The 14,345-nt window shown below is 30.6% G+C and overlaps 3 protein-coding genes across 3 annotated transcripts; all 3 read left to right on the forward strand.

The window, feature by feature from the left end:
- Positions 1-353: 353 nt before the first annotated feature.
- On the forward strand, positions 354-1,835 carry LOC124928899 (cytochrome P450 CYP82D47-like). The gene is made up of 2 exons (XM_047469148.1): positions 354-1,112; positions 1,215-1,835. Exons 1-2 carry the CDS (start codon positions 354-356, stop codon positions 1,833-1,835), a joined length of 1,380 nt encoding a protein of 459 aa, XP_047325104.1.
- A 6,169-nt stretch (positions 1,836-8,004) lies between these two features.
- Positions 8,005-9,942, forward strand: LOC124928900 (cytochrome P450 CYP82D47-like). Its single transcript, XM_047469149.1, is given in 3 exon segments — positions 8,005-8,583; positions 8,586-8,990; positions 9,319-9,942. Coding segments are annotated over 3 exon segments (1,608 nt in total).
- Positions 9,943-10,819: 877 nt separating this feature from the next.
- On the forward strand, positions 10,820-12,585 carry LOC124932613 (cytochrome P450 CYP82D47-like). Its single transcript, XM_047473271.1, has 2 exons — positions 10,820-11,785; positions 11,900-12,585. The coding sequence occupies exons 1-2, from the start codon at positions 10,820-10,822 to the stop codon at positions 12,521-12,523; spliced, it is 1,590 nt and encodes a 529-aa protein (XP_047329227.1). The 3' UTR covers positions 12,524-12,585.
- The last annotated feature ends 1,760 nt before the right edge of the window (positions 12,586-14,345 follow it).

Consider the following 14,345-nt stretch of genomic DNA (forward strand, 5'->3'; position numbering starts at 1 on the left):
TGAAAATTCAACATATATAATCATAGAATAAGAATAAGAGAAAAAAAACTAATTAGCCTTGTTTTATGATATGGATGATTACAATATTTAAAGAGCTTATAGGCATGCAGTTACAGGCCATATATTCAAATATGATCTCCATGGAATATCCCTCATTTCTTCCTGTAAATTTTGTAATCCTAGCAGCCTCCATTTTGCTACTTTTTTATTTTCTAAGCCAATTTACAGCCTTTAAGGTTGTTAGATCTCACAAACCTAACCCACCTCCTGAAGCAGACGGAGCATGGCCTATAGTAGGCCACCTTCATTTGCTTCGTAGACGACTTAAACTTCCCCATATAGTATTGGCGGACATGGCTGATAAATATGGCCCGATTTATACTCTCAGGCTCGGAGTGCACAAGTTTGTCGTGGTTAGCAGTTGGGAATTGGTCAAGGAGTTGTTCACAACTCATGATTTGGCCGTGGCATCCCGTCCCAAATTGCTAGCTTTAGAACACTTTGGCTATAACAATGCTAGTTTTGGTTTTGCTCCATACGGGCCATTTTGGCGCGAGATGAGGAAGATTGTTTCTTTGGAGTTGTTTTCTAGCCGACGTCTAGATCTTCTCAAGCATGTGCAAGTCTCCGAAACAAAAACTTCCATCCAAGAGCTCCATAAGTTGTGGAGGGAAAGAAACAATGGGCTAGACTATGTCATGGTGGATATGAGTCAATGGTTCTCCAATTTGACACTAAACGTGATCCTTCAAATGATTGCCGGTAAAAGGTATTCTGGGACTATGATGGATGGACCAGACAAGGACGAGGCGAAACGGTGTCAAAGGATATTTAAGGAATTTCTTCGTCTCATTGGGGTAAATATGGTGGGTGACGCGATACCTTGGCTTCGATGGTTAGACATAGGTGGTTGTGAGAAAGCCATGAAAATAATCGGGAAAGAAGTGGACGATCTCATGGAGGAGTGGCTAAAGGAGCATCATCATCAAAGGAGCTGTAGTAGCAAGGCTAGAAAAGATGACCAAGACTTCATGGATGTGATGATTTCAACACTTGAGAATGCAAACATTTTTGGCTACGATTCTAATACTGTCAACAAAGCCACATGCGTGGTATGATCATCTATATTTTCAAAAAGAAAATTAAAAAAATTCATTTATATTATGTTACCTAGCTAGATTTTCATTTTAATTAAGTAAATTTTATTTTCGTAGAATTTGATAACAGGAGCTACCGACACAGTATCTGTCGTGTTGACATGGACCCTAAGCCTAATCATGAACCAGCCGGGCGTGTTGCGCAAGGCCAAGGTAGAGATGGATGTTGAAGTGGGGACGAAAAGGCAAGTGGAAGACTCGGATATTCCCAAGTTAGCTTACCTCCGTTCCATAGTCAAAGAGGCGCTAAGACTTTATTCCCCTGCTCTAGGAGGGATAAGAGAACTATCTCAAGACATAAATATAGGAGGCTACAATGTTCCAAAAGGGACAAGGCTCATCACACACCTTTGGAAGCTCCAACGCGACCCCAAAGTGTGGTCGGAGCCTTCCGAATTTCGACCAGAGAGGTTTCTCAATGCTCACAAAGGAGTTGATGTTCTCGGCCAACATTTTGAGTTGATTCCATTCGGGGCAGGTAGGAGAGCATGTCCCGGAACCATTTTTTCTATGCAAATATTGCATTTGGTGCTTGCTAATTTGATACATGCCTTTGACCTCTCAACTCCAAACAATGAACAAGTTGACATGACTGAGATTCCGGGCTTAACCAACTCTAAGGCCATCCCTCTTGACTTGCTCATTACTCCTCGACTACCCCAAAATCTTTATGAATAACCCATTAACTATTATGAACTTATTAAATATAAATTTATTTCAATCTTATGGATGTTGAAATATATATAATATGGGTGCTTCAAATATATAATAATGTTTATTTAGTTTATAAAAGTATTAATTCGTTAGATAGGGTGGCGCAGCAGAAGCGCATAACCCACGTGTCCCAAAATCAAAATTGGACTTTGATAAATTTCCTTTTCAATTTTAATATATGTTTGAAACAAATTATAATTTCAGCCTTAATACCATTTGAACCGGTGCATATAAGCGTCGCCCAATAAGTTACCGACGCTTAATATTACGTCGGCAGTGTGAGGTCGGCGTGTTTTAAATTGGCCGCGCCTAAGTTACTTTGTTTAGAATTTTCCAGCGAAATGTTGACCGATTGTATTTTTTAGCATCTTTTTATATTTATTTTTATTTTTATTTCTCTAGGAAAATTAATTAACATCAATATTTTCCCATGATATTTTACAAAACACAAAATCAAATAGAAGAGATGGAAAAAATAGTATTATAAATGAATGCAGGAGAAATTGAATTAAAAATTCATGGCATAAGATTTTAGGATTTTTTTTTTTTATATTATGTTTAAACAATTTTTATTTAATTGCAGGATCATTTTAAAAAACATAAAAAAATCATATTGCTAGAGTTGTATGTGTTGAGCCAAAGAAAAGAAAAGAAAGAACTGAAATGAAAATGCTTTGTAGACCTACTAAAATAATTCAGGGACAAAAAAAAAAGGTCTGAATTACTCTTTAGGGGAAAAAGCCCCTAGCAAAAACAAAACTCAAACCTTCTATGTGACATAATTTTAAGGAAGGATTATTTTTTAAATAAAATAAAATATTTTAATATAAAATTATTCCTTTCAAAATATTTTATGCTAAATTATCACTACTTACATAAGTTTGTTAGATATTTATGTAATAAAACTTTTAAATAAAATAAAATTATATATATAAATTAAAAATTTTAAAAATAAAATTATTGTTTGAAAATATTTTGAAATTATCATTTTGATTTTAACAAATATATATATATATATATTTTATTGTTTAATAGAATTCTTCATTTCATCCCTATGAGGTGTATTTCTCCACTAACCAATTATGTTACGACCACTGAACAAACTTGGTTGACGAACATGGTTTATGCGCAGCTAATGTAGCGACTTGTCGAGCATTTGACAAACTCACACCATCCATTTATATATATGAGGAGTGATAGAAAGAGGGAATTTGGTGAGGGAATGACTTGGCATCATCTTCATTGTTGGTGAATATAAAAGTGCGAGGAAAAAAATATATACTGAAACAATGATAAAAAGTGAGGAGAGAGAAGAAAGAGAAATTTTGTTATTTTTTTTGCTGTCAAATTGCGGCACATCATTCCCTCCCTCAAATTTTCTCTCTCAATCATATATATATATATATATATATATATATATATATATATATATATTAAAATTATTAATCTTACTAAATAATTTAATATAAATTTATAATTTTAAAATATTTTATTACTTATTAATAAATAAAATCATTTAATTAAATATTATAAAATTTTAATTAATACACAACAATGAAGATATTTTTTTGGTTAAGTTTTATATTCTTAGACTTCCCTAACTTAACTTATGGTCTTGATAATTAGATTGAGAGTGCTCTTATCATATATCATTGTAAAAGTAGCTAAATATAATGAAAAAAATGGTCACATACTTAAATTATTATTTAGATTCCTTTAATTATTGATTTGTGGAATCATAATTTGTGAGGAAAAAATGATTTGTCACCAGTAGTTTTGTTTGGAGACATAATGTTATAAAAATAATTTAATTTAAATAAAGTTATTTAATTTTTAACATAATTTTTAATAATAATTAACTTTAGGATATATATATATATATATATATATATATATATATATATATATATATATATATATATATATATATATATATTGGCGGAAAACCAGGGAAGCATGGGTTTGGACACCAACGGACTCTGGATTAATAATATAGAAAGAACATTATAGGTTTTTTTTTTTAAGTCCATGTTCAAATTACTATTTGCAGTTCACTTTTTATTTTTTTTTCTCCCTCTGTTACTTCTCTTCTAAATTATTGTATAACAAAAAACAAATGTTTATATTATTTAAAAAATATATATTAAATAAATAAATTGAAACAAACAAATATTTAAAAGCTGAAAATAAAATATTAAAATTATATTAAATTAAAAATTATATATTTAACTATCTTAACTTTGAAGGTTACTGAAAAAAGATTTGAAACAGATTATATATTTTAAAAATTAATCTGAAAATCAAGAGTGAAAAAAATAACAAGGAACATTGTTTCAATATTTCTTAAGGCAATTTTAAATTAATATAAAAAATTATTTTAAACAACTTTATTCTGTCTTCCTCTGGTCAGTTAGTCCCACCCTAATAGGGGAATTTGAGGAAATGAACATCAAGATAGAGGACCTTATTACATATGTTGCGGGCCCATAATTTTAATAGCGCTAGTGACCCTTTTTTTAATAACAATTATACCCTTGCGTGACGCACCTGGGGTTGCGTGACGCACCTGGAGTTGCGTGACGCGATTGCGTAATGCAACGGGGGTTGCGTGACGCAACATGGGCATTTTCGTCCAAAAAATTTCATAATTAAAATTTTTTGAAAAATAAAAAAATAAAAAATTGCGTCACGCAACCTGAGGATGCGTGACGCAATAGGGACATTTTCGTCAGAAAAAAAGTGGTCACCAACGCTATTAAAATTATGGGCACACACCATATGTAATAAGGCCCCTCTTTAAGGTCATTTCCTCAAATTCCCTCCTAATATCATCTTTTTACCTATAAAATCTTATTTTTTTCATACATTAATTGGGTTATTTGAAATAAAAAACTAAATCCAATCAGCCTTATATTTGCTTTAATATTAGTTCATGTGAAACACGATGTCTAGATTTTAAAAAATAAAATATTAGTAATATTGGCATAATATAATATAATATGAAATGAGATATTTGTTTTTGAATGAATGTATTATTAAGAAGGTTACTTTAATTTTAGACTTAAGTTGCATGAAATTAAAATTTATTTAAGTTTAAAGCCTATAACTCTGGCCTTGGATTTGGGTTGCGGCCTGCCAATAATGTATTATAATTTAAAAAGAAAAATCTAAACATTGTCCATTATCCTCTTTTGCATATATGTATCATTTGTATGTAAAGAAAAAATAAATCTGAGTTGATGAAAGTGAGCTCTTTTTATTATTTTTCTTTATTTTTTTATTTTTAGTTTTAATATTCTTGAGCTTCCCTAACTTAACTTATGGGTTTGTTAAATTTAATTGAATGTGCTCTTATCATATATCATTGTAAAAATAGCTGAATATAATGAAAAAATTGTCAAATACTCAAATTATTATTTGAAATTTCAACTTTAATATTTTGTAAGTAATTATAAAATTAAATATATTTAATTAATTTAAAAAATATACGAATTCATTTTTTTTTCATTATTCTTGAATAGTTTAGCAAAAATAAAAAATAAATAAAAAAATTCTCATACATATGCAATTCAAAATAAGAACCTATATAATAAAAATACCAAATTGGAGGCAAAAATAATAATTGGGAGATTGAAAATTTTTCTTATGATCTTATCTATAAGGCAATTGAATTGATTAAAATAGTATTTGATGCAAAAATCATGTCGTGTTATTAGGAGGGCAGGCCCTACAATGCTTTTATTGATTGTTAATCCTTCAATAATTCGTCCAAAATTATTACCATGGGTCCTCCCTCCAAAATTAATCCACAAATTAATCATCAAATTTTGTCGCTTAAAAGATTGTCTAGATTTTTTTTAATAAATAAAATGAAATAATAATGCTCCACAACCTAAAATGATAAATCAATATTTTTATTTAATAAAAAAATAAATGATTGAATCAAATAATTTGAGAGATAATGGAAAATGAATATATGGTTTTGACTGAAAAAATAAAATAATTTTTCTATTATTTTTTTACATAATTTTTACTTTTTAACTAATAAGGTTATGTCATGTTATTTACTAAAATTTCTTCCTCCTACAACTCTTTAATAATAATAATAAAAAAAATCAACTTCTAACTTATATGTTTTATATGTTTTGTTATCTAATTTAATATATTCTTTTAATCTAATAAAATAAAATTACCACCCACTCTTTATTTTTTCAATTAAAGTGAAAATGACAATAAATATGATAAAATAGTATTTTTAAAAGGATATGATATACCTATTTTATTTGTGTGGATCTAGAAAGTTCATTATTTTAATAAATTTTAGAGGAGTTAGAACACCCACAGCAGGGGCAATGCTGATCCCGAGTTTTCGGCTGCCCAACCTAAAAATATAAAAAAATGATAAGAAAAAAGTTTTGGTAAAGTTAGAACTCATGACCGGTTAAAAATATTTTGTTTACATCCTACACCACTAGGCTAAATACATTTATGTTTCAAAAACACTATAAATATCTTCTTTATTTTAATAAATGAACTGCCCTGAGGATTTGTCTGTCCGGGGGTTTGCTGGGCTTACCTCAAGGTCGGCCCTGACAGGGTGTTAAATGGGGACTAAATGGTGCAGCATGGTACAAATGAGTATCAAATTTTGAGGATTAAAAAATGGGTATCAAATTTTGATACCGGTGCAAATTTTATTTCCAGCTGATGTGGCACAATGACAGCGTTTCAAGTGGCAGCGCTGGTGGGTTATTTTTTATTTTGTTTTCTTTTTTAAATACTACTTTTGCATAATAGTTGATCAAAATAAAAAAATATTTATATCATTATTTTTTATTTTTTAAGATCTATAAATAGAGACTTGGTTTGTGTCATTTGGACACAAAAAAATTTCTGAAATTTTCCACCATATTATCATCCTTGTTTGTATATCTTCTCATTAACAAATTACCAATGTTTAGAGTGTTTGTTTTATTCTTCGTTTTAAATAATATTTGTATGTTTGATTTACCAAGTGATGAATAATATTGTTTGTGGTTTAAAAAAATGAAATTATGTGTGTATATACTTAAATGATGTGAAAGTGAGAGAAAATGAAAAAGTTATTTTGATACATTGAATAACACTCTGCTTTATACTAAAAAAAGAGTGTTAAAATAGATATTAAGCTAACGTGACATAATATTAAATAAAAAAATTTAATACCATGTTACTGTGTATAGTCTTATAGAATGAGGGAAAGAACAAAAGAGAAATTTAAAATTTTTACAACCAATCATGTTGAGATATCTGTTGTTAATCTTCCCATTTTTTCACCCAAATTTTCTCTTAATTTCTCTAAATTTTATTATTTGACATGATATATATATATATAATTTATTTTTTAATAAATAATTTTATGTTTATTTAATGACATTTCATTAAATCTCTTAACAATTAATTAATTAAATAAAATATTAAAATACTTTATCTTTTATTTTTCTTAAATTTATTTATTATTAAATAATATTACATTTTAAGTTTTAAAAAGAAAATATACATTTTAAGATTTATATCAAACAATATTATTTTTTTTAAAATTTATACCAAACAACATTATTTTAATAATTCATATTTTATATATTTTAATAATCTTATACAGATCAAGGCACGGTTTAATGATCTGAGTTATTTGTGATTTTTTACTGTAAGCTCATATATTTTCAATTATTAAATTTATTAATAAAATATTAAAATACTTTTATTTTTATAAAATTTATATACAAAATAATATTATAGTAATTCAAACAATTAAAAATTTAAACAACTTACTTTTTCATAAAAAGAAAATAAAATCACTATACTCTAAACCTCCATCCAAATAACCAACTTCAAACAAGCCCTTAGACAAGGTTTATTTAAAATTAATTTCAAGAACTCCCAAACACGGGCTTAAAGAAAAAAAAAAAGAAGATAAAATCAAGTAGTTTGAAATTGACCCTTGTGGTCTTGGTTTATTTAGGAGTGTTTGGATAAGAAAAAATAAACATTAATTATGTTTTGTACATGCCCAAATAAGTCTAATTAACTAAGGCTGTCTTAATTCTTGTAGCATTTAAAGACCAATTCAGTTTCATTTCAAATTATGATTTCCATGGATTCCTCCTCTTTTCCAATAGATTTTGTAGTGACAACAACCTGCATTTTGCTTCTCTTTTACTTCCTAAGACAGCTTAAGGCCTTTAAACATAGATCTCACAAACTAATTAACACACCCCCGGAAGCCGGCGGTGCATGGCCTATAATAGGTCATCTCCACAAGCTTCATGGCCCTAAGCTTCCCCACATAGTATTGTCAGAAATGGCCGATAAATATGGCCCAATTTATACGATTAGGCTCGGTTTGCACGAATACATTGTGGTTAGCAATTGTGAGTTGATCAAAGACTTGTTCACCACTCATGACAAGGCAGTCTCGTCACGTCCCAAAATGATAGCCGCCCAACACTTGGGCTATGACAATGCCATGTTTGCTTTTGCTCCCTACGGAACATTTTGGCGCGCGATGAGGAAGATTGTATCGTTGGAGTTGCTTTGTAGCCGACGTCTAGAACTGCTCAAGCATGTGCACGTCTATGAAACGAAAACCTCCATCCAAGAGCTCCATAAGCTGTGGAGGGAAAGAAACATTAGTCACGAGTTAGACAAGGTCAAGGTGAATATGAGTCAATGCGGTTCTCGAATTTGACCCTAAACGTGACCCTTCAAATGATCGCTGGTAAAAGGTATATCGGCACTATGATGGAGGGGCGAGAAAAAGACGAGGAAAAAAGATGCCAAAGAATATTTAGGGAGTTTTTTTGTCTCACTGGGATAAATATGGTGAGTGACGCGATACCATGGTTTCGGTGGTTAGATTTGGGCGGTTATGAGAAGGCCATGAAAAAGACCGGTAAAGAAATGGATGATCTGGTCGAGGAGTGGCTACAAGAACATCTTCATCGAAGGAGCTGTGGTGAAAGTAAGGAGGATAAGAACAGTGATCAAGACTTCATGGATGTTATGATATCGACACTAGAGAATGAGAATGGAGATATGGGTGGTTTTGATGCTAATACTATCAACAAAGCCACATGCCTGGTATGATTTTTACTTCAATTTTGTTTGTTCTTGAAAAGTTAGAATTATTTTAAAATCATTCTTATAAAATAATATTACTACATGCTAATAATTAGTCTATTTACTTATATGACAAGTACAATCACAAAAGCGAACCCTTACATCCAATAATTCCCAAAACATACCTAACATCCCAAATTCCGAAAATAGTCCTATGTAACTGTCTATTGTCCATTTTTGAGTCTAAACTCAACCATGACATTCAATCACAAACAAAAGTGATTTAGTTTAGTTTTAGTTGTTTCCAAAAAATTGGATTTATAATTGTTATCAACTTGGTACATTATAGAACATGATAATTGGAGGTACCGACACAACATCAACTATATTGACATGGACTCTTAGCTTACTCATGAACAACCCTCACAAGTTGCGCAAGGCAAAGGAAGAGATAGATGTTGAAGTTGGGATGAAAAGGCAAGTGGAAGAGTCGGATATTCCCAAGCTAGTTTACCTCCAAGCCACAATCAAAGAGACACTAAGACTATATTCCCCCGGTCCTCTTGGAGGTATAAGAGAACTTTCACAAGACTTAAAAATAGGAGGCTATCATGTCCCAAAAGGAACAAGGCTCATTACGCACATATGGAAGCTCCAACGAGACCCCAAAGTGTGGTCGGATCCTTCAGAGTTTCGACCGGAGAGGTTTCTCACCACCCAAAAGGAAATTGATGTTCGCGGACAACATTTTGAATTGATTCCCTTTGGTGTGGGTAGGAGAATATGCCCGGGAATAAATTTAGGAATGCAAATTATTCATTTCGTGATTGCTACTTTTCTACAAGGCTTTGAGATTTCGACTCTCAACAATGAACCTGTCGATATGTCTGAGATTTCGGGATTATCAAACACAAAAGCCCTTCCGCTTGAGCTGCTCATTACACCTCGACTACCCCCAAATCTTTATGAATAATGTTATGTACTATTATATATATACATGAATGCTTAAATAAGTTTGTAGTTTTTCTTTTGCTACACTTTATGTAATATATAGTATTGTTTGATAACATAATTTTATGATATCCCTTCTTACAAAGCATAACATTATTGTAGATAAAAAAAACAAATTAAACTCGATCTGCCTTAAAGTTGCTGAGCATCCCATGATCACTTGAAATCTTTTCATTTCCTCACACATCAATTTGCAAAGGAATAACTAAGAGCACGTTGCTAAATTTGTCAAGTCATGCAAATTAATATTATGAAATTGTTTGGCCTAGCTTATTAAATATGCAAATTAAATTCTAGGCCTCCTTTTCACCTAACATAATTGACAAGAATTTGAATTATATACGTCTCTTAATTTCTCAAGCAATTATTTTTGTTATTTTCTTCACTAAGTCGTTTCTTTCAGATTTTTCCACACACCAAGTCATTCTCGTTTGAAATTTTTACAGAAAGATCATATACATGAATTCATAATTTACTTGCGTTTCAAAGTTGTCATGCCATACATAATTTAAATATAGCGAGAGTCAAAAATGGCCGAATATTATAACTTTTTTTCTTTTCTTAAAGAAAAATTGACGACTCATAACATAACCACAGTTACAAGGTGGGCCAGTATTACTCCAAATTTCTATCCTCACTAATAATTAATGTCACAATTTTTTTACCTTTTTCATATAATAAAATAAAAGTATAGTATTTTGTGAAAATTCAACATATATAATCATAGAATATATAAGAGAAAAAAAAACAACTAATTAGCCTTGTTTTATGATATGCATGCTTACAATATTTAAAGACCTTATAGGCATGCAGTTACAGGCCATTCAAATATGATCTCCATGGAATATCCCTCATTTCTTCTTGTAAATTTTGTAATCCTAGCAGCCTCCATTTTGCTTCTTTTTTATTATCTAAGCCAATTTAAAGCCTTTAAGGTTAGAGATCATAAACCTAACACACCCCCTGAAGCAGATGGAGCATGGCCTATAGTAGGCCACCTTCATTTGCTTCGAAGACTTAAACTTCCCCATATAGTATTGGCAGACATGGCTGATAAATATGGCCCGATTTATACTCTCAGGCTCGGACTGCACAAGTTTGTCGTGGTTAGCAGTTGGGAATTGGTCAAGGAGCTGTTCACAACACATGATTTGGTCGTGGCATCCCGTCCCAAATTGGTAGCTACAGAACACTTGGGCTATAACAATGCTAGTTTTGGTTTTGCTCCATACGGGCCATTTTGGCGCGAGATGAGGAAGATTGTTTCTTTGGAGTTGCTTTCTAGCCGACGTCTAGATATGCTCAAGCATGTGCAAGTCTCCGAAACAAAAACTTCCATCCAAGAGCTCCATAAGTTGTGGAGGGAAAGAAACAATGGGCTAGACTATGTCACGGTGGATATGAGTCAATGGTTCTCCAATTTGACACTAAACATGATCCTTCAAATGATTGCCGGTAAAAGGTATTTTGGGACTATGATGGATGGACCAGACAAGGACGAGGCGAGACGGTGTCAAAGGATATTTAGGGAGTTTTTTCGTCTCCTTGGGGTAAATATGGTGGGTGACGCGATACCTTGGCTTCGATGGTTAGACTTAGGTGGTTGTGAGAAAGCCGTGAAAAGAATCGGGAAAGAAGTAGACGACCTCGTGGAGGAGTGGTTAAAGGAGCATCATCATCAAAGGAGCTGTAGTAGCAAGGCTAGAAAAGATGACCAAGACTTCATGGATGTGATGATTTCAACACTAGAAAATGCAAACATTTTTGGCTACGATGCTAATACTGTCAACAAAGCCACATGCGTGGTATGATCATCTATATTTTTGTTTATTTATATTTTCAAAAAGAAAATTAAAAAAATTCATTTATATTATGTTACCTAGATTTTCATTTTAATTAAGTAAATTTTATTTTCGTAGAATTTGATAACAGGAGCTACCGACACAACATCTGTCGTGTTGACATGGACCCTTAGCTTAATCATGAACCACCCGGGCGTGTTGCGCAAGGCCAAGGAAGAGATGGATGTTGAAGTGGGGACGAAAAGGCAAGTGGAAGACTCGGATATTCCCAAGTTAGCTTACCTCCATTCCATAGTCAAAGAGGCGCTAAGACTTTATTCCCCGGGTCCTCTTGGAGGGATAAGAGAACTCTCCCAAGACATAAACATAGGAGGCTACAATGTTCCAAAAGGGACAAGGCTCATCACACACCTTTGGAAGCTCCAACGCGACCCAAAAGTGTGGTCGGAGCCTTCAGAATTTCGACCAGAGAGGTTTCTCAATACTCACAAAGGAGTTGATGTTCGGGGCCAACATTTTGAGTTGATTCCATTCGGGGCAGGTAGGAGAGCATGTCCCGGAACCAATTTTGCTATGCAAATTTTGCATTTGGTGCTTGCTAATTTGATACATGCCTTTGACCTCTCAACTCCAAACAATGAACAAGTTGACATGACTGAGATTCCGGGCTTAACCAACTCTAAGGCCATCCCTCTTGATTTACTCATTACTCCTCGGCTCCCCCAGAATCTTTATGAATAACCCATTAACTATTATGAACTTGTTAAATATAAATTTATTTCAATATTATGGATGTCGAAATATCTACACATAGTATGAAAATATATAATAATGTTTACATAGTTTATCTTTTAAATTAATAAGAGTTTTAATCTTGATTAATTAAAGTGGCGCAGCGGAAGCGTGGTGGGCCCATAACTCATAGGTCCCAAGAGCGAAACTTGGCTCTGATAATTATTTATTTATTTTTAATATATAATTGTTACAAAAATATAATTTCAGCATTAAAATCATTTTACCGGCGTATATAAGCGTCGCCCATTATCGCACCGACGCTTGTTATAAGCATCGCAGTATGAGGTCGGCGTATGTTTTAGAGACGCATAGTTATCCGCCGGTACAACTTAAATTAGCGCCGCCTAGGTTACTTTGTTTAGAATTTACTAGCATCTTTTTATTTTTATTTTTGCTTTCTCTAGGAAAATTAATTAACATCAATATTTTTGCCCATGATATTTTTCAAAACACAAAATCAAATAGAAGAGATGGAAAAAATAGTATTATAAATGAATGCAGGAGAAATTGAATAAAAAATTCATGGCATAAGATTTTAGAATTGATGATCAACAAGATGGAGGAGCTAGCCAATGTTAGAGTACATTTTCTTTTATATTATGTTTAAACAGTTTTTATTTTAATTGCAGGATATTTTTTTTAAAAATATATATATATATATATATATATATATATATATATATATATATATATATATATATATATATATATATATATGCTTTAGTACTAATTCAGGGGAAAAAAAAGTCTGAACTGCTCTTTAGGGGAAAAAGCCCCAGCAACTAACAAATATCCAAAACAGAACTCAAACCTTTATGATGTCATAATTTTACGGAAGATTTTATATAAAATTTTAAAATCAAATTATTCCTTCAAAATATTTTATGCCAAATTATCATTACTTAGATGAGTTTGTTAAGTATTTATTTCAATAACTATTTTAAATAAAATAAAATTATATATAAATTAAAATTTTTAATTTATTAAAATTTAATATAAAATTATTGTTTGAAAATATTTTATTTGAAATTATCATTTATATCTTAACAATGATATATAGATTATATTTATATTAACATGATTAATCTTACTAAATAATTTAATATAAATAAATATTTTTTTACTTATTAATAAATAAAATCATTTAGTTAAATATTAAATATATATTATAAAAATTTAATTAATACACAACAAGTAATATAGTTATTCAACATTAATAAATTTGACATATTAAACTAAATTATAGTAAAATATTATATTTTTTTTCATAAAAATGTAAAGACTATAAAATAGTTATTTGAATGGTATTTAAAAGTTCAGGTCACATTTATGTAATTTTTTTTATTAATAATAATAAAAGATTTTTTTCTTTTTGTTAAATAAAAATAAAATATTTATTTAAATGGATTTATATAAGTGTTTATTATTATTATTATTACTGCTACTTTATTTATTTTTACACAAAATTTAAGTACATTTTTATTATTTATCAATTAAAAAAAAATCAAACTCAACCTACAAACTGATTACCACTTTTAACCTTTAACATATTATTATTATTGTTTATTTTTTATTCAACGAACTTCACAATTATGTTTTCAACTTTAATTTAAATGTTAATGTGTTACCATTGATTTGAATGATATTCAAGAGTTGAAGTCCTTATATTTTTATTTTTAAGAATTAAAGAATAATTAACATTAATACACTCCTTAAACTCAAAACACTTTTAAATAGAAAAATATAACTCTACATATTTTTGTTATTA

This window comes from Impatiens glandulifera, chromosome 3, assembly GCF_907164915.1.
Source record: "Impatiens glandulifera chromosome 3, dImpGla2.1, whole genome shotgun sequence".
Classification (NCBI taxonomy): Eukaryota; Viridiplantae; Streptophyta; class Magnoliopsida; order Ericales; family Balsaminaceae; genus Impatiens; species Impatiens glandulifera.